Raw genomic sequence first — 25,660 nt, 5'->3', positions numbered from 1 at the left:
TCCCAGTCCTACTGCCAGTTTCTGGAAGACACCTTCTTCAAGCAGTGGTACAGGAAGAAGTCTGCATCCTTCAAGAAAAACATGATTTCCATGCAGGACAATGCTCCATCACACGCGTCCAAGTACTCCACAGCGTGGCTGGCAAGAAAGGGTATAAAAGAAGAAAAACTAATGACATGGCCACCTTGTTAGGGCAGGGATAGCTCAGTAGGTAGAGTGGTGGCCCCATGATCGGAAGGTCGGGGGTTCGATTTCCCTGAACAGCTACCCTGAGGTACCCCTGAGCAAGGTACCGTCCCTACACACTGCTCCCCAGGCGCCCAATGGCTGCCCACTGCTTCACTGAGTGAATGGGTTAAATGCAGAGAGGGATTTTCCCCACGGGGACCAATAAAGTACACTTTCTTTCTTTCTTCTTTCACCTGATCTGAACCCCATTGAGAACCTGTGGTCCATCATCAAATGTGAGATTTACAAGGAGGGAAAATAGTACACCTCTCTGAACAGTGTCTGGGAGGCTGTGGTTGCTGCTGCACGCAATGTTGATGGTGACCAGATCAAAACACTGACAGAATCCATGGATGGCAGGCTTTTGAGTGACCTTGCAAAGAAAGGTGGCTATATTGGTCGCTGATTTGTTTTTGTTTTGTTTTTGAATGTCAGAAATGTATATTTGTGAATGTGGAGATGTTATATTGGTTTCACTGGTAAAAATAAATAATTGAAATGGGTATATATTTGTTTTTTGTTAAGTTGCCTAATAATTATGCACAGTAATAGTCACCTGCACACACAGATATCCCCCTAAAATAGCTAAAACTAAAAACAAACTAAAAACTACTTCCAAAAACATTCAGCTTTGATATTAATGAGTTTTTTGGGTTCATTGGGAACATGGTTGTTGTTCAATAATAAAATGATTCCTCAAAAATACAACTTGCCTAATAATTCTGCACTCCCTGTAGGTTCTATTCTCTTTTGCTACTTTGTTCAAGTGGAGCCATGTGAATAAACAGTGACACTTCAGAGGAAGCTAGAAACCCTTGTGAATCTCCACAGGGAAGACTGTGCAAACTTCCGCCCTGGAGACAGCTCAGTCCATCTGAGGGTCATTACCTAGCCGTGATCAGAATGCATAATGTACGTGCTGCCAAGATGAAAGGCCCCGAGAGAAATATGTGCCTTCTATTCTGTCGTGCATGTCCATCAGCGCAACCAAGCTCCGTTCATCACTGCATTCATCATCGTTTAAACAAGCTTCCCGGGTCGTGACTCTCTCCCAGAGCGCCACATTGTTGACACCGAGTGGAGTACATAACTACATATTGACTCTCAGAGTGACGAGGATGGGAAAGGCATTGGAGGATTGGACGTTTGACTTTGCTTCTTATCAGTCAGTTATCTAAATAGAGGACTCCATTGCGAAGTCCCCTCTGGGTCGTGTGGTGTAAACTTGAGTTTCTCCACAGCTGCTAGGACATCAAAGCCCACACTACCACCTGTGAGGGGCTTCTGGAAATGAACAACCATATCGAGAGACTAAGAGGGCTCCTAAAGAGAGAGGGAGATAGGCCCATCTGTCACATAGCCTGAGGGTAAACACACATGGACGCAGAGATGTCTTTGGGGAGGGTCACACACACATTACCTTCTGTACAAGCTTTACAAGTGGTTGCCAATATATTCATTTGTTGATTTTTGATGATTTTTGATGGCTTTGTAACACGCCTTTATGATCACTATCATTGCTACAACTACTAACACTAGCAAGCCTGATTACCAAGTTGCATCCTTACTAATTAGTACTAAGCAGCTGATTAATTAACTGGTGAGTTATTACTCACCAAAACTGAGTCACAAATTGCGTTATCAGATAGTTCCAATAAAGATTCTCCATAAGGCCACCAACACCACTAACAGAGCCAAGTTTAACGACTTAAATTAGCAGAGGTGAAATGGATCAGCTACAGCTAGCTGCCCAAATGTTAATGCCTCAGAATTGTCCAAAAAGAGGAGGAAAACATCCCTTATACAGTAGCCTTGAGCCTGAAATACTATCTAGAGGAAACAAATGCATTATTTCCTGCTGGTCAAAAACTATACTAAGCAGCTGCTTTTGGAAATGAAAAAATGTGCTGAACTACTGAGCGGCAGTGATTGTAGCATGGTCAAATGGTCAGTTTGTTAATGATCAGAGGGCCACAGCAAAAAACAAGCCATAATTAAGCAAAAGTTTCTTGATACATATCATACCAATAATATGCTACTGACATTAATGCTATAGTCACTCAAGCGAAGTGACTATAGCACATAAATAGAGTTTGGAGAGGAACCAGGTCTGCCACCAGCCGCCATCAGTTGGTAATAAGGTGGAGTCTGTCTGTTATAAGTTTGCGATTGAATGGGGTTAAGTTGGCAGTTACAGTTGCATCTATGATAATAAAGTGATTGACTGTGATAAATTAGCAAAGGTTCCAAACTTTTTGTCATCTATAGATCCAGAAATTTACTGTAACAGCTTCTATGCAGAGTCCAGCCAGAAACTCATGGATCTGAAACAGAATTCAAGAAATTCCTCCGAAAACAGTTACATAGTTACTGCAGGATGGGAAAATGATACACCAGAATGCAACCAGCTGGCAACCAGTTGAGTCAAATCCTCTGTTGATTGACATAGAATGACTGCAGTGTATTGCCATCTGTCTGCATTTACAAATTAAACAATTATTTACAATCCTTGGCCAATCTGTCTGAGACTGACGCCAAGCTGCAGTCAGTCAGTGCGGGGCTACAACTGGTTTGAGACAGGTTGCCTTTCCATCTATTGATTCTTTATTACCTTTCTTGACTTCTTCTTGACATGACTTCTTTAAAAATTTTCAAGCTCCAAACATAAAAAAGGATTAACAGCAATTGATAAGCTTAGAGGCCTATAGCTAAGGTACATTAGCTAACATTAAAATGATAGTTAGCTGATGTGTTTAGCCAATGAATGTAACTGGCATTTCTTATTTTGTCTGACATTTAATTTATTTTGGATTTAGTCACATATATTTTACTTGAGAGCAAACCATTCATCAAAGACAATTTTCAAAGACAGAGGTAAATCACTAATTTCAACAAAAGCAAACTCTCCTTTTGATTAGTGCCTCCATTTTTTTTTTAGATGTTCTCCTACCTTCTTTTCCAACAGTGCAATGTTTTTGCATTCTGCAGTTCAGAGTCAAAACCTGCAAATCAAAAGCTTTTGATTGCATTACCGGTAAAAAATAATTACAGCTTTCCTGATGAATGTTTTTTCAGGAAACTTTTTTTTTTGCATCTTGCTTTCCATATGTAATTCACAGGAGATAGTACAGGGTCAAGCATGAATGGTTCAACAGCTCAATCATCCATTATTAATCAGCAACAAAACAAAGGTCCTCCAGAACAGTTTTATATCCTGACTACTACAAACCATGATGGAAAAAAGGAGTCTGATGTGTAATATCTTGTGAAGGCTCCTTTCATTATCAATGTATTTTTTAGCCTAAGAAGAGTACCTGTAGTCTTTGTTTGATACAAGATTTGTCAGCCAACCGCCTCAGACACATCATAAACAACTTCTCATTTTGGCTCTAAAAGGCTGTATGAAGTATGAAAGACAGCACAAGCATATGTGTGTTACACTCAGACTGTCTTGCTATCCTCTTACAATGTAGCTTGCCATCACCAGCGTGTGAATGTGTGTGTGAATGGGTGGATGACTGGATGTGTAAAGCGCTTTGGGATCCTTAGGGACTAAGTAAAGCGCTATACAAATACAGGCCATTTACAATGTTTAGAGACAGTGACATGAAATCCTCCAACTGATCTTTAAAAAGCTTGATTTTTTTAATTAATTATTTTTTTGTTTTGGTTGAAATTTCATACTTGGAAGACTAGAAGCTAAACTCAACACAGACAACAGGCTGTAAGAAAACATATCAGAAAGCCTAAATCGAATTCCTTCATCCCACAATGACAGAGCGCTGATACTGCAGCTGCAAACAAAGTAACAAAATAATTAGAGCAAAGCAGGACAGCGATGACAGGTGATGGAGAGTCAGGGCAGATGGATGATAAGATAGAGAGAGAGTGACAGGCAGATAGATGCTTCAAATGATATTTAGGTAAACTGTGGCCTCACCTTGCTTCTCCCTGATTGATCACCATGTACATCTCCCAGGACATATTTTCAGCCACGGATCCATGAGGCACCAGGAGGCTGACCCCTGAAACACACAAACACACACACACATTTGTGTCAGCAGCAACTCCTCCAGCAGCCTGACAGCATAGGGCAAAATAAGAGCATGTCATACATGCTGGGGTTATGTAGATATTTATGAGCGCTTCAGTTCACCTCAAAGAAAAGAGTGACCTAGACTTGGGCTTCTAAGTGTTATAATATTCATGCTGATTTTCAATGGGGGTACAATAAAAAAGGGCTTATTTTGGCATATTTAAACAGTGTTCACATATCATGAGCAAATGAAGACATAAATACTACTTATCTATAGGGTTAGCTATAAGACAGCCTAGAGTATTTCGGGATGACTCGGTGAAGCACTGGCATTTGCGGATTTCTGATTCTTGACTGGTTGTTAGCAAAGATAGAAATAGATAGAAGATGTTACTGTACTTCAAACTTTTCATCCTGTATCCATCCACCCAATCCTAACTGGTCAAAGCAAATACTTGCCCATCAATCTAACTGAGTTTTTCCTCCACCATCACCAAGTTCTTGCTCATAGGGCTTTTCTTTACATTATTACGGTCTCTACTTTACAATATAAATAGCTTTGAGGAAACTATTGTTTCAATTTAGCGCTATATAGATGAGCTTGAATTGAAAAACACTGATTGGATTGAATTATTTAAATTTCATCCCAGCCTGGTAAAATATTTCTATATTTAGACAAAGAATCTGCTTGGTGGAGGTCAAGATGCTTTTTACTGTCATGGTTCAATGGGGAAAAAGTTTCAGTGAGCAGACCACAGTGACAAAAATGAATTTTATTAACCTTATGTCTTTTTTTTATTTTTATTTTTTGCTTTAGTGCAAATATTTCCAAGCGGCTGCAGTTTAAGGTTTGCAGTCAACTATATGTGTTGTCTGGTACCAAGCCACATGGTCTATTTTACACTGCTATGTATTGGAGAGTTCAGATATAAGACGTCACAGAGTTCATTACAAAGTTCTGGTCACCATGGAATTTTAAACTGAAATTTGGAGGTGAAACCATTCTCTCTGCCAATAATTGACTTTCCTTGTGTGGGTGCAGTCATTTCCGTTCCAAGTCCCACTGAAGCTACATCTGTAAATTTGCCCTGTTGGTAACCAGTAAGCATTTTTGACTTTGCTAGGCTTTGGGAGGCTGTAGAGTCAGAAAATTTAATATAAATGTAGCTTATTGTCGCTAATTAGCTATATTGAAGCATTTACTTTTTATATAGCCGTCCTCCTGAGTATAAAGTGCTACACAACAGAGCAACAATTTCCATACTGATGAGGGGGAATCAATGACACAAATATGAACTTTAAATAAACTATGAAGTTATTTCTTGTACGCAAATGAGAAAAATAACAAATTAATGGGTTAGCAAACAAAGCTTGTAGAAAAAAGAGTAGTAAGCAGGCAGAGCTGTGGGAGTTACTGTGACTAAGTTGCACTGGAGTTATTGATAGAATATTTGCATGCAGGTCTTTAACAGTCCCTACAAAATTATAAAACACATATTTTTTGCAAAAATCAGTTGGATTTTCTTATTTATTGATTTTTTTTTTCAAAGAAGAAACAACAACTAATTAGTGTATTGTAATCAAAATTTAGCCTGCAGTTATGTGTGACTGAGGCAAACAGGCCCTGAGTACTATTTTAGTATTTCACTTCTGAATTTCAACCAATTAGCACAAACATTTTATATATTTATTGGATATTTGTTGGTACAGATAATGTTAGTGAGGGAAACTCAAAAACAATAGAAAACATTTTATTGTTTACATGTAAGGTTTTGGCATTTTATGCTTACATGAGGCTACAATGAAGACTTACATAAGGCTGCTATGGATGAGAAGCCGACAATGACTCTGATCATGTGCAAGATAAGTGAAGGTTTTAACTTAGCTTGTGTTGACACAGCATTCATGTTCATGCACACAGTTTCCAGCGCAATAGGGCTCATTTTAAACATGGTTACACCAGTCAGATGCTAAGGGATTTAGTAACTGATGTTTGCGTCATATGATTGTACGCTCTTTAAACTACACTTTTTTCCCCTTCAGCCACAAAACTGGTTAAAAAAATACCTTTGACCCAAGTCTGTTAAAAAAAATTAAAAAATTAACCAAGCATGTAATTCAGCCTCTTATGACCAAACAAAGTAAGAATCTACTTTTGGCTGCTCTCTCATTTCAGTGTGTGGCTCTGCTTTTTTGATGTAAAAGTCCAGACCATTCTTTGCAACTGCATTTTCTTTTATTTTTTATTTTTTGATGACCTATAGTGATGATGGAAAAGTTACTTTAACAACATCAAAAAACCCCAATATAAACAATTAAAGAAAAAAATCACATCACATTACATTGTGAAAACCCATCAGCTTGGATTTTCCTGCTTTTCTGACCTTAGGATAATTTGCTGGAACGTCCACGATGTGTTAACATGCACCAGACCAAAAAACTCAGAAACTACTGCCTATATAAAGGTGCTCAGTCTTGCTGATGATAAAGCTAATCAAGTGTATATGATCAGCAGCACTTGGCTGCAACATAATTTCATGACTATCAATCAATTTTTATTCAGTCAATCTTTATGTCCATAGAAACAAAACAAATCACATACAGTAACACAAAAACAAGAGAAAAACTAATAAAAATACACCTTTCTGCACCTATACCAGTGTCTCCACAATGAAGAGTGATAACGTGCGGTGCTAAACCTTGTATCTGCTTCATGTGCATGCAAATATATTTATCAATGAGATGTGTTAATAAAACTTTAAATGTAGTGGCTCCAGCAGTTACAAACATCTCAGTGTATTCAGTAATAACCTCAAAGCCTCAATAAAAGCTACATGAAGTTTCCATAAACTTGTTTTCCTATAATTTGTCCAAAGGTCTTTCATATACAGAGGTGTACATTATGTTCTAAATGAAGAAATGGTCTATCTATCGACACATGCATTCAATTTACCTAAGATGTATGCACACTTCATCCAACATTTCCATTATCATCTGACATTTGATGTGAGATGTCCAAGATATCTGAACTTGTTACAGACAGTAAAATGATTATCTGACAATTTCAACTCTGGAAATCTTTGATAGTTGTCCTTACTTGCTTCTGCAAATTGTCAGTGCTCTTTTACAGACATTGTATCTGATATCATGTTAAACGTCATACAGTAAGGAGAACGTATGTGAAAGAGCCGCTGGAGACCAGCACTGCTAAGACTAAAGACAACAAGATCATCTATATACATAAAATGGATCAATAAAATACCATGTATCCCATATAGGCTCTTAATTTCTTTGACAAATCATCAACATAAACATTGACAAGAATTGGGGACAAAATTCCTCCTTGTCTAACACCATCACTAACTCCAACCAGGGCAGAAATGCAACAGCTTGCAATGTCTGCTTGTCTTTAACAGTTAAACCAGAAATTTCATGATGTATTTGGCACCCCTCCTTGACTGAACTTAGCAAGTAACTTTATAAATTACACACCTAAATGCTTTGGAGGCATTGATAAAAAGTGATGAATTCTGTCTTCTACATCGGTTTAAAGTTTATTTCAAAGAATATATACAAAAATCAGCACCATGCTTGAGTTTGAAGTCAAAGTGATTATCAGTGAAGTTAATGAACATATGTAATCTATGGAGCCAGTTTCTTTCTAAAACTTTTGACGTTGTCTTCGCTAATAGTGTTGGTCTGTAGTTATCAAGACTGCTGACTTTCCTAGCCTAATCCTTAATGATCGGCACTAACAGAACAGATAACACTGGGTCTGGCAACAAGCCATGGATCATGCAACCAGTAAAACAGATGGAAAGAAATGGATGCCAGCTTATTACTGGCATGTTTAAGATGTTCAGCAAAAATATGGTCTAACCATATGCTTTTTTTTTTTATCTGGTAGCTCAAGCATTGCTTGATATAACTCATGTGCCATAATGACCATGCACAGAATAACGTTTGCAAAATATATTGCTATTTATTTTTGTCGGTGAATCGTGAAAATATCCACATATGCACTGAATATTAAGGGAAGAACAGAAATGTTAAAAAGCGCCTAAAGAGGTAAACATCCTTTGTTAGGAAAGATCTAGGAATTGTGGGGAAAATATGAAGATGAGTGGCCAGTGGGTCACAATGAGTAAAACCTGTTTCTCGGTAAACAAAACTGACGTTTTTCAGTAAAATGTGTAGGAGGTTGTTATTCCTACATAATCTGAGTAAACACTGTTATTTTTTCCCCTTAGGTCTTAGTAGTCTAAGAGCTTAGCTGATCAGCCTGAATATACACAAATGGCTACTGAAAATAAGCAACTGAATCAATATGTGATTTAAGTTAAGCTGTAAACATATCTTTCTTTTCCCTCTGATCTCCCAGTCAGCTACACAACAGCTTTGAAGAAGCAAGTGGGTTTTTTTCACAGCATGTCAAAAGATCAACACTGTCCATCCTCTGTTGCGTCACACTATTCATCTGCCGCAGAGTGAATGGCAGAGCATTCACTCTGAAGTGTAGAGAGCATATAAAGGCCCTGCTTTACAAATAAAAGGTTCAGAGGAGCAGCGAGGGAGATGACAGATAAAGGGTTTTGGCAGCTTTATGGAAAGTGTGTATTTGTAATAACTTGGTCATGTCTGGAATGGGCATTCTTTAGAGTTTGTCTGTTTTTAATAAAGCTGTGTTTTACATGTTGGGGAGCTTGTGCTGGTGGCGACAAAGAAATTGGTAGGAAGAGTCAATTGCAACTGTCTTTCTTGAGTACACTGTAAAAAAGATCCGTATATTTAACAGTGAAAGACAGTTAAAAATACGACAGGACAAACCTGTTAACTATAAAACAGTTTAAAACTGTTGATTTGATGTGAAATTGCCGTAAATAAAGAAATGTGGAAAAACTGTAATATGTACATTTTTTCTCTGAAAAAAATACATAAACCTACTGTAAATCACTCTTGCATAGTTTTTTTAATGGAAGATTCCAATAAAGTTTAGAACAGGCAAACACAATTTTTTTTACATTTATTTATTGAAAAAAATACAGGTTTTAATTGCTGAATGTAAGCATGGTTGTGCTGGTAATGGATACATGCTGTAATATGACTTTGTGATTTTTGCATTAATTTCACATAATAATAATAATGGATTAGATAGCGGTTTTCAAGAAGCCCAAAGCACTTTACATTAAATCCATTCTTGATTCATAGCACATTTAATACAGCATATTCTTTCTCAAATTGTAATATAACAGGTACATATGTCCCAAGATCTTTATACTAGAAATGTATTAGGGCAATTTTTGGATGTAGTTTTTGTAAAGAATATGGGATGTAGCTGTTAAATCTACATTCTGTTGAACTCAATAAACCATGAGTTTAAAATGTAAAAGCTAACAACAACTGGAGAGACCTACAGCTAATGATAGACATACTATATTATTGAGTAAATTCATATAATCCCATAAGTATTAAAATAATAATCTGTTGTCTGTTCTATTTATTCATAGTTAATTATCATATGAAGAAAAAAGATTTTAAAAGCACCTCCTCCCAAAACTAGGCATTTTCCCCTGAAGTTTAGAGCACCGTTTCACATCAAGGCGCCTGATTTCAAATGGACCAATCAGCGCACTGCATCAGGCTCCGCCGCAGATAACGTCTGTACAGCTCCACACAAGTTTTGCTTTGGACTACTACGGCATCACGCTATCTTCATTTTCGTCGACTTGTTTCTCATTTTTTTAATTTAACGTCTGCCACAGCTCGTCTTCAGTTACTACGGTAAGAAAATAATCCAACTTGGTTTATTTATCGACAGCATTGTGTTGCAGGCAGTGAAGGCGCAAATGATAAATTTACGTTAGCTTTAGCTCGTTTCTAGCATTAGCGTTAGCTACATTAGGCTGAAAAGAGCCTTGCAAAATCAGCAGTGCTCGTTGAGACGTGTTTTGGAGACGGGTGTATTAATGGAAACCGTCTAATTAGTATAGCTATATTTGAATGCTTTGTCTAAATGCGGCCTGGATTTTTCCGCCTTGTTTGACATCCGGCTGAAGCTTTAAGTTAGCTAGCTTCGCAGCTGTGTCATATTGACTATGTATTTTTGCAGCATATGTGGAGAATCGGTTCAGTCCGTGAAAGCTTATGTTTTGCATTGCAGACTGCATCGTAATGAACCCCGGTGTATTTTTAAATGTGTTGAAGTAAGTTGTAAGCAGGTGTTTTCTGGATATGCTGCTTTAAAGTCTCACTTCTACCGCCACCACACTGGTACCGCAACTGTTTCTCAGAATGCTACCTTAATGGGTTTGAATTGCACTGTCTCACTTTGTGAACGCCAATGTGAGGGAACTAAAGCTTTGATTGCTCACTTAAAGGAACACATAGAAGAGGGACGGCATGTAACTTGTCCAGTGAGAGGATGCCAAAGTGAGTTCTCTGTAAAATCTACATTTACCTCCCATATGTCTAGAAAACACAAACGTTTGGAAAATGTGATTTGTGGTTTAAACAAAGATACTCAGTCAGAGAGTCCATCTACAAGTGCCACCATACAGGAAGGTGCCAGTGTATCAGATATAGAAGACCCTGGAATGGATGGGTCTAATTTCAGTGACCTGTATCTCAGAAATGTATGTATGTTTTACATTAAACTACTACATCTTCTGCCAGCATCTACCATTCAAACCATTGTTGAAGAAATACAAAATATACATGAATTGGGACAGATGTATACATTGAATAGACTAAGGTCACTTCTAAAAGATATGTCAGTTTCAGATGAAGACATTGTAAAAATCTGTGACACAGTAAAACAATCTGACTTGTTCTCAGCTTGTCACACAGGGCCCATGAGAACTGCTTATTCAAGAGTTCAGTGCTTTAAAGATGTGTTCAAGTATGTTGAACCCAGAAAAGTGTTTTTGGGCAGGGACGAGAACAGGATGGAGAGATTTGCCTATTATGTTCCTCTGCTAAATACTTTGAAGGGTATGCTGGAATCAAGTTTTTGGCAAGGTCTCATATCAGTGGATCCTAATAATGTTTCAAGACCAGATGTTCTCAGCGACTGTTGTGATGGTAACGTGTTTGTGTCAAACAAATTTTTTCAGGAAAATCCACATTGCCTCAAGCTGGTTCTATACCAGGATGCATTTGAAGTAGTGAACCCACTTGGTTCTGCCAAAAAGAAGCACAAGGTTTTGGCTGTGTACTTCTCTCTACTCAACATTCCCCCCCCCCCCAAATGCCCGGTCAAATACTGATCATATGCAGCTTGTCTTACTGTGTAGGGAGAAGGATTTCAAAGAATTTGGCCATGAAAATGTTTTTTCAGAACTCCTGACTGATTTGAAGGTACTAGAGGAGAATGGGATAACAATGGCAGACAAAACTGTAGTGAAAGGAGCGCTCTACTGCATTGCTGGAGACAACCTGGGCTCTCATTGTATTGGGGATTTTACAGAAAATTTCAGTTCATCAGTGTACTTATGCAGATATTGTCTGTTAACTCGAACTGAATTTCAGGGTGCTGATCCAGCAGTGTGTGGACCTCAGCGGACCCCAGAAACGTATAGATCTGCCACTGAACAACTGGAAAGAGAAGACGTGTCAGAAGTTCAGGGGATAAAGTTCAGGTCTGTATTTAATTCTTTACAAAGCTTTGATGTTTGCACACCTGGCATGCCCCCATGTCTCGGTCATGACATCTTTGAGGGTGTCCTCTCATACGATCTTGCTCTTTACCTCAAGTACTTCATCAACACAAATAAATGGTTCACTTACCCAATTCTGAACAGGCGCATCAAGCAATTTAAATACAAAGAAACAGATGCTTCATCCAAACCTTGTGAGGTCAGTCCAAAAACATTGAAACTTGGTGGACAAGCTGTTCAAAATTGGAACTTCTTGAGACTTTTACCTCTCATAATTGGAGACAGAGTGCAGAACTCTCAAGATGATGTGTGGCAGTTAACGTTGCAGCTTAAGGACATTGTTGGCCTAATTTGTGCTCAGCAAATTTCCAAGGCTCAGGTTACTTATCTGGATGCTCTCATCCAAGAGTATTTGGAAACCAGAAAGGTGCTGTTTCCTAATATCAACTTAAGACCTAAACACCATTACTTACGACATTATCCAGGGCTGATCCTAAAATTTGGCCCTCTCATCAGGCTTTGGACAATGCGCTTTGAGAGCAAACACAGTTACTTCAAAAGATGTGCAAGGCATCTGAAAAATTTCAAAAATCTGTGCTTGACTCTTTCAGAGAGACATCAGATGTTTCAGGCCTTCCTTTCTGCTGGGTCAGTGAGTCCTCCAGCATTGCAAATAAAAGATTGCTCACCATTTTACTCAGAGCTTTACAGTGAGCAAGTTAAAGACGCAGTCCTACATTTTGGCTTTACTGAAAGCAATACAAAGATTCCAGTTGCTGTTCAGTATAATGGGCTTAATTACAGAAAGGGTCACTTTATTGTCACTAAGTTTGATCAGTCAATGGAGTTTGGTGAACTTCTCCTCATTCTTATTAAAGATGAGTCTGCTCTTCATTTTCTCATGAGAGTTTATGATGCAGAATTTCTTTCTTGCTACCACATGTACTCTGTAAAAAATGACACTGGGAGATTAGAGTGCAGACTCATCAGTGAACTGATTGACTTGTGGCCGTTATCATCTTACGTGAAAAACGGACACCAGATTGTTCCACTGAAGCACAGCGTCTTGTCAGACTGAATGCCTTGATATGACATCATGGGCCAGAGCCAAACTCTTTGTATGTGTGTCTTAACAGGTATGGCTGAATCGCAGGTGCTTATCTTAAAGAACATAGGGGATGCAATAGCAGGAGTGCTTCCGGACCTTCCTGATCAACTTCTCAAGTCAGTAGAAGATACTTTGACAACACTTGGTGCAGAAACCACAGATGATTTAAAGTACATTACAGAAAATGACCTGCTGCCAGTGCTCAAGCCCATACAAGCTAGAAGACTAGTGGCTGCCTGGACCCAAAATGGTAAGTGTAAAACATTGTCACCACACCAAACGCACAGAGGGCTCTTGAAGTTGGAAATACTTAGAATATGAGTGTTCCTGAGTCTGATGTGGCCATCATTATTTAACCATGCTTTCTGTGTAAATAAAACTTGGATGCTTTGTGGGGAAATTTAATACACTTTGAGTTTCGAAATGCAATCTATCAGACAAATTGCATTATTAAGTTTTGACCATGCTGTGTAACCTTAATATCTCAAAATGTATCTATGCAGTGCAGAATTTAACATAACAGAAAACATGATCTAATGCTTTCATATCTCTTTTTTTATGTACTTTTAAAGTCTCTGGCACTTCGACACCAATTGCTGTACATTCCTCTCCAGTGGATGTCCTTCTTTCTCCACCTTCAATTTCTTCTTCACCAACATCATCCACCACTACTTCATCACTTTCAGGAATCTGTACACCATTACTACCAAACTGGGTAGAGAGATTTGAGATACCATGGCAGAGGCTCCCTGAGGAGTTGGTGCAGAACTTGGAAAGACAGAAAAGACCAAGCGCAAGACAAAGATGAGAAATGATAAGGATTGTGGTCTCTGAAATGATGAAGACTTGTAAGAATCCAACCAAACACAATACTACAGAGTAGGGCTGCTCAATTAATTGAATTTTAATCACGATTACGATCTGGGCTTTCAACGATCATTAAAAATGACTGAGCCGATTATTAGCACCTCCCTCATGCTTTACTCTCGCGCTGCTCCGTGTGGCAAATCGAGCGCACCTCTCCGCATTTCGAACAGCGTCACAACAATTAAGAGGACCCGAGGGAAGCTCGGAAAGCTAAGCAGAAGTTATTTGGAGAGGAGAGTGACTGCCGTTGGTTGAAAAGAGAGGTAAAAAAAAACTTCAGTGGTTTGGAAACATTATGGGTTCGCGGAGTCAGATGTGTCAAGTAGACATAGTTTGTAAACTTTTCTACGGTGTCGTAGCTGCACCACAGAGCAACACTGCAAAGTTCACTAAACTTAGATGTTTACATTTTTCATTTATTTTTTATATTGCAAACATTTTATAATTTTTTAAAGTCATTATTCAATACATTGTTATTGTTAACCCTTTAAAGCCTGTCAGAGCAGCACGCTCCATTTTGTGTAACTATGTTTAAATCCCTGTAGAACCTGAATCATGTAAGCTAGCGCAATAATTATTTTGCATATGAAACTTACATCTCATGCCATCAGCTTGTCCTCGGTCACGGTTTCCTTCCATAAAAAGCGCTTGCAGGAACAAAAACATAATATTCCAGAAACACGCTTTGCCGATCCGATCAGCTGTTCGTAACACTTCCCACAGTGAAACAGACGTCAGCGCAAACTATCGCACGTCACTTCCTGCCCGAAACAGGAAGTGACGTCATTTCGCAGAAAATGTAGTTTTTTACTTGTAGGCCTTAAAAGCCTATACTGGTGTTTTTATAAGTCATGTTTGACTTTTCTGAATAGTTTCTGGGATGCTTAGAACTCAAATTGCACTGCTGGAAATAGTTTATTTTGATGCACATGCTGTTTTCTTTGCAAATTTGCATCATAGGATTGTTTTTTTTGTTTTTCCTGCAGTATATAAAAATTGCTATATCTCCAAAATAAAACTATGAAGACACTCAAAATAAATTTCCTGCTGTTGTAAACTATTTTTTTGCAACTTTTTTGTATTTAAAGTTTTGAGGGATAAACCTCTTAAATTTCTCCAAGTAGAAATATATGTAAAAAAACCCAAAATGATTTTACATTTTTTTGTAGTTTATTGCACTTTTTTGCAATTAATATAGTTACTGTGGACTTAATGAATACATATTATTAAAATATGGGCTATAACAGTTGTATTGATGTATAGCAACTTGAAATGCTCCCACAAATGGCGCTACAACATGTAAAAAAATAATATAAGCTCTGGCGGACTTGGTTCTATAGTAGGTCTTAAAGGGTTAAATATCGTCAAATAATCGAGATCTCAATTTCAGTGAAAATAATCGTGATTATCATTTTTGCCATAATCGAGCAGCCCTACTACAGAGATAGCAAAAAGGATGGTGGCCAAGTTTCCCAAGTCTCTTCAAGATGTGGTTGATGGTGATGTTATTGGACCTGGATATCATTCTCTTGTAAAGCAACTTCAGGCAAGAGTTGAAAATGTTAAGCGACCTGACACACCAAAGGTAAAAAAAAACGCAAAGCAATATCAGATGACGACAACGACACAGATGAAATACCAGCTGAACAAAAAGCAAGGGTTCAAGACACATATGGCTGTATTAGCTGGGAGCCAAAGCATTTGCCACTCTCTGAGACTGTGGAGAGTCAGCTTGAAAAAAAAGAAGAAATGAAGAAGCTGTTTAAAAAGAATAACTACAGTACAGATGTTGTGAAAGAACTAGTCAAGTGCACCTATTACACGCAGCGTAAAGACATCAACAAAGGGGCAAGCATCCAGAAACTATGCCAGGAATGGCCCTTTCTCTTCAATGAAGTTGGTATGACCGCACATTTCCAAGAACTGACTGGTGTGAATCTGATGGAGACCTTCCTTGCCAATGTGGACAAAAAGGGTGCACGTCTGTTAAAGTTCCTCAAATATGTTGATGCACAAAAGCACAAGCAAGTCCTGAATGCTGTTCTCAAACTTCAGACTGAAAGAGGGCAGTCCAGTGGTTGCTTGCAAGAAGTCATTGAGATGATGTTTCTTTTACTGGCTCATTTTGACGAGAAGGGAGAGCTTCTGTTCCACTGCGTTGAGATGACAAGCCTTGCAGAAGATGTTCAGATGGAGAAAGTGCCACCAACACCCGCCATCATTGTTTGCGGTAAGCAAACTGTTGTTTTCTGTTGTAACTGCCACGTTCTTGTACTCTTGGCTTGTTTAGTTTCATGTTCTGTTGCTTCCACACTAATACACTGGATAACACAACCATATAAGTTCAACTAGTAACATAACTCATCCTATGATCCATGTAACAAGTATCTCTGTATTTGTATATATGACTGACATTAAAGCTCTTGTTATTAAAGTTTTTAATTTGTTGTTGTTTTAATTCTCAGGTTCCTCCTGCTTCGCTGCTGAGACATTCATGTTGAGCATTGACAAGAAGATTGTCAACGACCGCATCACAACCTTCACCTCTGCTATCTGCCTAATGTTTGGCAGTTACTACTGCTTTAACATACACTACCCTGTGGAACTACGATCAACACTGGAGTTCCTTCAACGGTAAAATTTCTTTTATTATGGATTTATTTTTGTGCTTATCAAACTTGGCCATTTGATATCCCACCTCAGGTTGTTAATTTCCTCCATCTCTCTTGCCCTTTTTTCATGAAGGTGTTTCTTTTCCATAAATCCTGAGAGAGGCACCAAGGTTGAATCCAAGAAGAAAAAAGTGTTCTCAGTCAATCCCAGAGTCCTCACTCTCATCTCAGACATTGCTGACCATGAGTGGATCTAGTCCTACCCCTCTTGTTTGAGACGAAGTGATAAAGGTATACCATGTTACATACTCTACAGATGTTATGTTTTTGAAACAATTGTTACATTTCTGATTGTGAGTGGGAAGTTTTTAACAATGTGAAGTTTTACTAGACACAATTTGTAAAAGTACATGTTCTACTTTTGATTCACTGTTTTATATCTGAAAAATGTATCTGGTAAAAATGTGGTGATTTTGTTTCTTGGATTACAATAGTGTAAAAGTATGCTGCATGTACAGTACATTGCTGGCATTTTGTAGTTATCCAAAAATTTGCAGTTGAAGTTCTCAAAACAAGTTTAAAGTTTTTGTTTGTTACCTGATGCAGTTTTAAGATGTACATTTTCAGCTTTACTGCTCAGTTCTGTGTGCAAAATATGTGGGTGTAAACTTGTTCCTGTAATTTCTTCAATTCAGATTTTCTTTCAATTATAGAAAAAATGTTTAATTCTCTATATTTGTATTTGGATAATTTGAAAAGTCAAGATTCTATGTGTACTGACATTTATGTAGTGAGAACAGCACCAAAACACTTAAAGGTGTCTGAATTGTCTGCTAAAGGTAATGTGAAGTATAATGTGTGCTCAACTTACAGCACTGGTTTTGCACAGTTTGAACAGAACTTGTAAGAATTCTGTGATTCCTCACTGTTACTGTCATGGAGATAACTAGTAACTATTTGTGATTTGTTGAGTACAAATGTAAATGTTTGATGTTCAAAGCATCAAAGATGTTAAATAAAATACTTTTTTGGAAATTTAAGGTGGATATTTTTGTGTTACATTTAGTAATTTGAATAAAATCATGGTTTGTGTATTAAACTTAAAGAGTAGAACACTTAAAAGCACTCTAGTCTAAACACGGTTACAGAATAAAATTTTATTTTTTCTATATTTAGATAGTTAATTTTACAGGGAAAGAATGTTGTGTTTTCTGGCACAAACTTTATTTTATATGTTATTTTCATGTTAATTCTAGGGAAAAACATTATTTTTTTCTTCAAGTTAAAACATTTTCTTCTACGGTAAAATATTGACCCTAGCACTATTTTTAACCGTAAAATAAACAATACCTTCTTACCGTTAAAGAAGAAAATGTTCCACCCGTAATTTTACGGTAGATTTTTGGCAACCACAGCTGCCAGCGTTTTACCGTAAAATCTACAGTTTTTTTTTTTTTTACAGTGTAGTTAAACCCCTTGCTGTAAGGGTTCTGATCACTCAGTTAAACAAAAATAAAAAAACCTCACTTGCCAACAATGGCCATTAAAAGTGAAAGCTCTGCACTGTGGAAACACTGAAAAGCAATTGTTGTTTTTTTTTTTTACTATACTGTGAAATTCATTTTGTGTATGGTTGAGACAAACTGGCTCCTTCATAGGTAGTCTGAGTTTCTCAACGTCTTGCTCATGACAAATGGATGACGGCAGAGTGACAGGTGGGTTGGTTCTGTGTCTGTAGTGATTTGGACATTGTTTAAAAAGGAGCTGAGTCTTAGGGGATACCGATGCTAGGCATGCTTACCTCGCACTGTGCACCATTGTACACTCTTAAAAAAAAAAAAAAACATCCATCCATCCATCTTCATCCGCTTTGTCCGGGGCCGGGTCGCGGGGGCAGCAGCCTAAGCAAAGAGGCCCAGACCTCCCTCTCCCCAGCCACCTCCTCCAGCTTATCCGGGGGAATACCAAGGCGTTCCCAGGACACGCTGGAGAGATTATATCTCTCGGCTGGCCTGGGTCTGCCCCGGGGCCTCCTCCCGGTGGGACATGCCTGGAACACCTCACCCAGGAGGCGCCCAGGGGGCATCCTTGTCAGCAGCAGCAGCTGCTCTACTCTGAGCCCCTCCCGGATGGCCGAACTTCTCACCCTATCTCTAAGGGAGAGGCCAGCCACCCTTCGGAGGAAGCTCATTTCTGCCGCTTGTATCCGCGATCTCGTTCTTTCGGTCACTACCCACAGCTCGTGGCCATAGGTGAGGGTAGGGACGTAGATCGACCGGTAAATTGAGAGCTTCGCTTTTACACTCAGCTCCCTCTTCACCACGACGGACCGGTGCAGCGTCCGCATTACTGCAGCTGCAGCCCCAATCCGTCTGTCGATCTCCGGCTCCCTTCTCCCATCACTCGCGAACAAGACCCCGAGATACTTGAACTCCTCCACTTGGGGCAGGAACTCATCCCCGACCCGGAGTGGGCACTCCACCCTTTTCCGGCTGAGAACCATGGCCTCAGATTTGGAGGTGCTGATCCTCATTCCCGCTGCTTCACACTCGGCTGTGAACCGCTCCAGTGCGAGCTGGAGGCCCCCACCCGATGAAGCCAACAGAACCACATCATCTGCAAAAATCAGAGATGAGATTCTGAGGCCACCAAAGCGAAAGCCCTCCGCCACTTGGCTGCGCCTAGAAATCCTGTCCATAAAAATTATGAACAGAACCGGAGACAAAGGGCAGCCCTGGCGGAGCCCATCACCCACCGGGAACGAGTCCGACTTATTGCCGGCAATGCGAACCAAGCTCTTGCAACGGTTGTATAGGGATCGAATGGCCCGTAGCAATGGGCCAGACACCCCATATTCCCGCAACACCTCCCACAGGACACCCCGAGGGACACGGTCGAATGCCTTCTCCAAGTCCACAAAACACATGTAGACTGGTTGGGCAAACTCCCATGCACCCTCAAGTATCCTGGAGAGGATAAAGAGCTGGTCCAGTGTTCCGCGACCAGGACGAAAACCGCATTGTTCCTCCTGTATCCGAGGTTCGACTAACGGACGAACTCTCCTTTCCAGCACCCTGGCATAGACTTTCCCAGGGAGGCTGAGGAGTGTGATCCCCCTGTAGTTGGAACACACCCTCCGGTCCCCCTTCTTAAAGATGGGGACCACCACCCCGGTCTGCCAGTCCACAGGTACTGCCCCTGATCTCCACGCAACATTGCAGAGGCGTGTCAACCAGGACAGCCCTACAACGTCCAGAGCCTTCAGGAACTGGGGGCGGACCTCATCAACACCAGGGGCTCTGCCACCAAGGAGTTGTTTAACTGCCTCAGTGACCTCGCCCCCGGAAATTGGCGGGTCATTCCCCTCATCCCCAGACTCTGCTTCCTCCTCGGAAGACGTGTCAGTGGGATTAAGGAGGTCCTCGAAGTATTCCTTCCACCGCCTGACAATTTTCTCAGTCGACGTCAGCGGCGCTCCGCCAGCACTATACACAGTGCAGGTAGAGCACCGCTTTCCCCTCCTGAGACGTCTGACGGTTTGCCAGAATCTCTTCGAGGCAGCCCGAAAGTCTTTTTCCATGGCCTCTCCGAACTCCTCCCACACCCGAGTTTTTGCTTCAGCCACTGCCCGAGCCGCATTCCGCTTGGCCTGTCGATACCTGTCGGCTGCCTCCGGAGTCCCACAGGCTAACCAAGCCCGATAGGACTCCTTCTTCAGCCTGGTGGCTCCCTTCACCTCTGGTGTCCACCATTTGGTTCGGGGATTACCACCAAGGCAGGCACCAACCACCTTGCGGCCGCAGCTCAATGCAGCAGCTTCGGCAATGGAGACGCTGAACATGGTCCATTCGGACTCAATGTCCCCAGTCTCCCTCGGAATGCTGTTGAAGCTCTGCCGGAGGTGTGCGTTGAAGATCTCGCGGACTGGGGCCTCTGCTAGACGTTCCCAGCACACCCTCACTACGCAAAAAAAAAAAACATCTTAAAAAAAACTGTAATTTTACATGGGATCTTGCCTTTTCAAGTGATTTTAAACATTAAATTAGGAACATGTTAATGTGATTAAACAATGAAATTATCTATAAATAGGGAAAAAAAAATCTTAAACAGTAATATTCCGGCAGCTGGGGCGCCAAAATACTACCGTAAAATAACAGAAAATAACTTTCTCATGAAAATAGTTATTTTCAGTAATGAAAATAGTTTGTTGCACAAATTTGACATGGGATTCTGCCTTTTCCAAGTGCTTTTAGACATTAAATTAGGAACATTTTAACGTGATCAAACAATGAAATTACCTATAAACAAGGTCACTGAATGTGGAAATATGAATCATAATACGTAAATGTACAGAAATATACAGTTAACAGTTGGTTTAAATAATAATGGATTGCATGCTCTGAGACAGACTGGCGAGGCTGCCATATCGCAGCATCGGCCCCTCTGGCTATCACCAGTAGGCGGAGAGTGTTGACCACGGACACAATACCGAGAGTGTCCGAGCTCGAACCGGCAACCTTCTGATCACAAGCAAGCTGCCAACTCTTGAGCCACGATCGCCCTAAATAGCAATGATAATAATACTTATGTGATGTAACACAAGCTCATAGGGATCATGTTGTATGCTTTTCCATAGCATTACATTTGAATTCAACAGTTCAATCTTTCAAATAACGGACAGATATTTGTGAAATCATGATACATTTGTGAATGTGTTTTAACAATCTAAATATGCATATGTACAGACAGATACATTTAATAATCATGAAAATTATGTTGTATTACATTACAGTGATTTAACGTTAATTTACATTTGAAATGTGAAGTCAAAGTCTATTTACGTAACTTTAATGATATTCTGGAAGAACAGAACATTACTGTAAAATGCAGTAAAATACCTTCATATTAGGGTTTTTTCCTACAGTGCAGCCATACCCGCGACCTTGTTGTTGTTAGTTCACATTCATTGGCCGATGCTTAGCGTCATGTTATTATGTGTCCCAACATCCAATGGCATGTCACATTGTTTTCATGGCCACACCCTCACCCCAGGTGTAGAGACCTATTTCTGTTCAGGAATGTTGTGAATACTTTGAGATTTATATTAATTGCAATTCCTACCTCTACATTTATTTTTTAAAACATATAATTAGCACAGCGTGGCCATGCAATGTTTTATGTTTTTTTTTTGGTTTTTATTCCTATTAATTATATTTTCACTTGTTACCTCTGAATTATTGAATCAGACCTAGATGACATGAAATCTTCAGCAAAATTATAATTCAGATACTCATTTAATTATTGATTATTCTCATTAATTTTCTATCATTTTACATATTTTTCCATAGTATTAAATTTGAATTTAACAGATCATTCTCTCACATAACAGACAAATTTTTGTGAAATTATGATACATTTCTGAATGTATTTTTACAAAATCTAAATATGCATATTATCTTTGACATGTAAAATCACAGTCTACTTATGTAAATTTAATGATATTCTAGAAAGACAGTACAAAACTGTAAAATATACAGTAAGATACTTTGACATTACTATTTTTTGGAACAGTGTACCTACTCACACCTCCTCCACGGCCATTTCATGGCCCAAGTGCACTTCACTTTGTCTCAGCATCTCAACTCATCCCTCTTATGCGTTCTTTCTCTCTCTCTCAGACACATTTGCACCCTTGAAACATGATCTTGCAGAGCACCAGGTTTGTGATTTTTATGACTTAATTAGGGAAGCAGTGAGACGCGATCTGCTCAGATGTTTGTAAATTACTTAATGTGACTTTTACAGAGGCAGATGTAGATGAGGATGACTGGAGTTCTGTGATGTGGTGCAGACATTGATTACATAACACAGTACAACTGAACCACACCCATGTTCACCAGATCCCAGTTCACTTAACTGCATCGTGGCACAGCACGGAATGATCACACTAGTCACACGTACTGGAGTGTGGGGGGGTCTAATGTGTTTGGGCACGGTATGAATCATCTAGTGTTCGTATACACTTGCAGTGAAGTTCTCAGGTATTCTGGATGCATTTAATTGAGAGGCTACACAGGCTAGGTAGACCACAGGCAGGTAGATGTCTACTATAAAGGGATGATCCCTCTTTCCAGGGAATTCTATGGGATTATTCAGCACTGGGATTCACAATATTTCAACAGAAAGAATGTCTCCTGCAGAGCAAGTTGTATTTCATGTTGTTTGTAATTGTATTGTTGTCAGTGAGTTTCTTCAAGACCATTTTAGACCGCTAACCATGAAATCAATGGCAGAAAAGTAAAATTATTTGAAAATGAAGTGTTTAGAGAATTTAAAAAGATTCTAACACTATCTCAAATAATTCTGAGACTCATAGTTTTTGTTCATTTAGAAAGTTTAAACAATCAAAAGTACCTTTAAAGTGATTAAGAGTGCTTCCTTAAGCTTCATGGCCACTGTGAAAGGATTTATTTCTTTGGTAGAAAATAGGTACAGCTACTGAAAATGCTGAAAGTGGGGTTTGTGAATTATCCAGAGTAATTTAGGACATTGTTTTCAAAGACAGAATCAGCTGCACGGTCTTTCATTTCTAATGAAATTTTAATTAATTCTTCAAAGCTGCAAGTCCCCTGATTTTGTGTGGGAGATGTAGTGTGAATCCACTCCTTAAAAATGGCTGAACAGATGTAAGGAACGTTGCTATTTTGGTTTGTATCACTAAGGTGACTGGAGAACTCCAGTAATCTGCAGTGAAGTGCTGCGTATGGCTGCCTGTTCAGTCTAATGAACAGCAGTCCCTGCAGACACACCGTGCGAGTTCTGCTCTTGATAGCAAAGACTTCTCCACACAGACCTTCAGCCTGAAAGACGACCGTGGGAGGCTGATTTCACTTCACCTCTCCATGCAGGCTGAAGAACACCACCGTGTATATGGGAGGACCACAGAAGAGGGCTGTAAGTGAAGTGGTTGGCACAGTTCACGCAGACTCCTCCAGCCATTTGTGTTGGCAGGACACGATGACAGCGTGACCCCCGTTTGCCTGAGAGAGCTCGCAATGACGTGGAGGAATAACAAACAGCTACCTGCCTTGGCAACAGCACAGATGGATCTTAGCAACAGCTTACAGGGTCTAAGGAGTGTGTTCATGCACTAGTTGTCATATAGTAATGATATGTGCCATTTGTTTAGAACAAACTTTGACAAGGTGATTTACATTATCTTTTTATTTGTCCTTTCCAACTGATGACTTTATATATATACATCCAACATCGATTCAGGAAACATCTATTTGTAAATCTGTGTGTATATAGCATGTTTCTTTATAGGTATAGCTGTAGGTAGAGCACAAGTCCTGCATTTAATTTCGCTTATAAATTGATTAAGTTTTATACTCAAAGTATTCTACAAAAGCAGTCAGTTGAAAATTAATGAGTTTGAGGGTAAATAAATAATTCACAGAAGGGCTTTTAGTGACCAACGTGGCTTCAGGTTTTGCTATAGGTTTTCAGTGTCATGGTGGTGGGATAGTTCCCACGGGGGAACACAGACAGGCTAACATATGAATGGCTGGGCAACTAAGCCTTGCAATTGCTGACCTTTTATAAAATTTGCAAGCAAACCTTTTTAGTAGTTTGAATGATTTTATATTTGCTGTTTGCTTGCTCTCATGTTAGTACTGCCAGGGTTGCCACAGGAGCAATACATTAAAGAAAGACATTAATTTAACACAAATACCAAACAACAGCTACATCTTCTCTTGATGTAATGATGGGGCACTGATGCTGATAAGCCTGTTAAGTGACACAGTCAGCATTTCTGCCAGCCTTGCCTCCGGGCTTTAAATGGACTTTATTTATAGCACTTTTTCCAGTGCACTCATACAGTGCTTTATAATTCTATGCATATTGTACAATGCTTTTTCTTACCATGCACACTCACGGGCTGCTGCTTTGGCTACAGCAGCTGTGTTGATTTCAGCTTGTATTATATGTTTTTACCTTCGGTGGATTTTTCATATGTTATAGTTTTGTTTGTTTTTTCATTTAAATTCTGCGACTGCTGCCAGTCCATATTTGTCCCTTTTTTTATTTTAACATGATCATAGCTAGAAATCCTAGATTCATGTGACCACTCCTGGCTTTGTTACACCAGAATAGAACAGCAACCTTTTTGCAGCTAGGACAAATTGATGGTTGCCCAGTGATTACAATTAATTTCTTCACATTCAGGAACCAGCTACAAGTAGTTGCAGGGATTCCTTTCAGTCTCAAGGTGATTGTACACATCAGCTGGTGGGAGGCAACCTGTCTCCAAACTATCATGGGGCAACTTGAATGCAATCTCTCTTGGACAAAGACTGGCAAAGGTTTGCATATAATCTTGTGTAACTTATAAATGCAGATGGATTGCGAACACACATCAATCAATCTGAGTCCATCTGCGCCAATGAGTGCAATTTGGCTGCGACATGTCTTTTTGCAACAGAGGACTTAAGTCAACAGCTTGCCAACTGATTGTATAGTAGTGGTTGGTGCTGCTCTCCCAGAGCATTGGGTAGGATTGAGGTTAGGGTTAGCACACTGGGAAAGGAAACAGCAACCCAAAACCAGCATCCCCAGAATTAAGTCTTCCACTCCTCCTGCTGACTCTGACTTCAGAAGTTTAATGCGAACTTCGTCATAAGTAGATGGCAACAGATTGGTGATTTTTGCCCATTTATCACAGTTAATTGCCATATTATCACAGACAGATTGCATGTAATTGCCAGCTTGACCCCATTCAGTCACAAATCTGCTCTCAGTCTGCCATCAGACTGACTCCGCCTTATTGCTGTTTTATTGCTGTCTGGACGCACCAGAGTCGCTTTGAAACAATTGACTGTGAGAGGTCACTTGTTCATTGCAGTCGCCAACAATTTTCTTTTCCAGTGTGACTGTAGCATAAAAAAGTTTAAAATGGTAAATGGCCTGTATTTATATAGCGCTTTACTAGTCCCTAAGGACCCCAAAGCGCTTTACATATCCAGTCACCCACCCATTCACACACACATTCACACACTGGATAATGGAGATGGATAATGGAAACAAGTTATCCTTAGACAACAAAAACTTTAACTCCTCAATGTATTTCTCTGAAACAATACTCTGAAGAAAT

General features: G+C 39.6%; 2 protein-coding genes across 8 annotated transcripts in view; one reads left to right on the top strand and one right to left on the bottom strand.

Moving 5' to 3' along the window:
• Positions 1 to 25,660, bottom strand: part of LOC309719077 (netrin receptor UNC5D-like) — a 309,431-nt gene that overhangs the window by 62,689 nt on the left and 221,082 nt on the right. For all 4 annotated transcript variants that reach the window (XR_014280140.1, XM_082554925.1, XM_082554926.1 and 1 more), the window contains one exon: positions 4,169 to 4,253. Coding sequence is in view for 3 of the 4 variants with exons in the window: in XM_082554925.1 (XP_082411051.1) it covers positions 4,169 to 4,253 (85 nt within the window). In the remaining variant the exon portion in view is untranslated. The remainder of the gene's footprint in view (positions 1 to 4,168; positions 4,254 to 25,660) is intronic.
• On the top strand, positions 9,327 to 17,496 carry LOC309719089 (uncharacterized protein). 4 transcript variants are annotated; one of them, XM_082554951.1, is made up of 7 exons: positions 9,327 to 10,045; positions 10,642 to 10,693; positions 11,792 to 11,901; positions 13,056 to 13,277; positions 13,600 to 16,124; positions 16,360 to 16,528; positions 16,640 to 17,496. In XM_082554951.1, exons 5-7 carry the CDS (start codon positions 15,644 to 15,646, stop codon positions 16,761 to 16,763), a joined length of 774 nt encoding a protein of 257 aa, XP_082411077.1. In that variant the 5' UTR covers positions 9,327 to 10,045; positions 10,642 to 10,693; positions 11,792 to 11,901; positions 13,056 to 13,277; positions 13,600 to 15,643; the 3' UTR covers positions 16,764 to 17,496. The 4 variants fall into 4 exon arrangements, with proteins under 4 accessions (XP_082411077.1, XP_082411075.1, XP_082411078.1 ...); XM_082554952.1 differs by lacking the exon at positions 9,327 to 10,045 and adding an exon at positions 10,058 to 10,534; XM_082554949.1 differs by lacking the exon at positions 10,642 to 10,693.

The sequence above is a fragment of the Aulonocara stuartgranti genome, assembly GCF_965226115.1.
Source record: "Aulonocara stuartgranti genome assembly, chromosome: 12".
Classification (NCBI taxonomy): Eukaryota; Metazoa; Chordata; class Actinopteri; order Cichliformes; family Cichlidae; genus Aulonocara; species Aulonocara stuartgranti.
The sequence above is the reverse complement of the archived record's forward strand: the minus strand, read 5'-3'. Positions and strand labels throughout refer to the sequence as shown.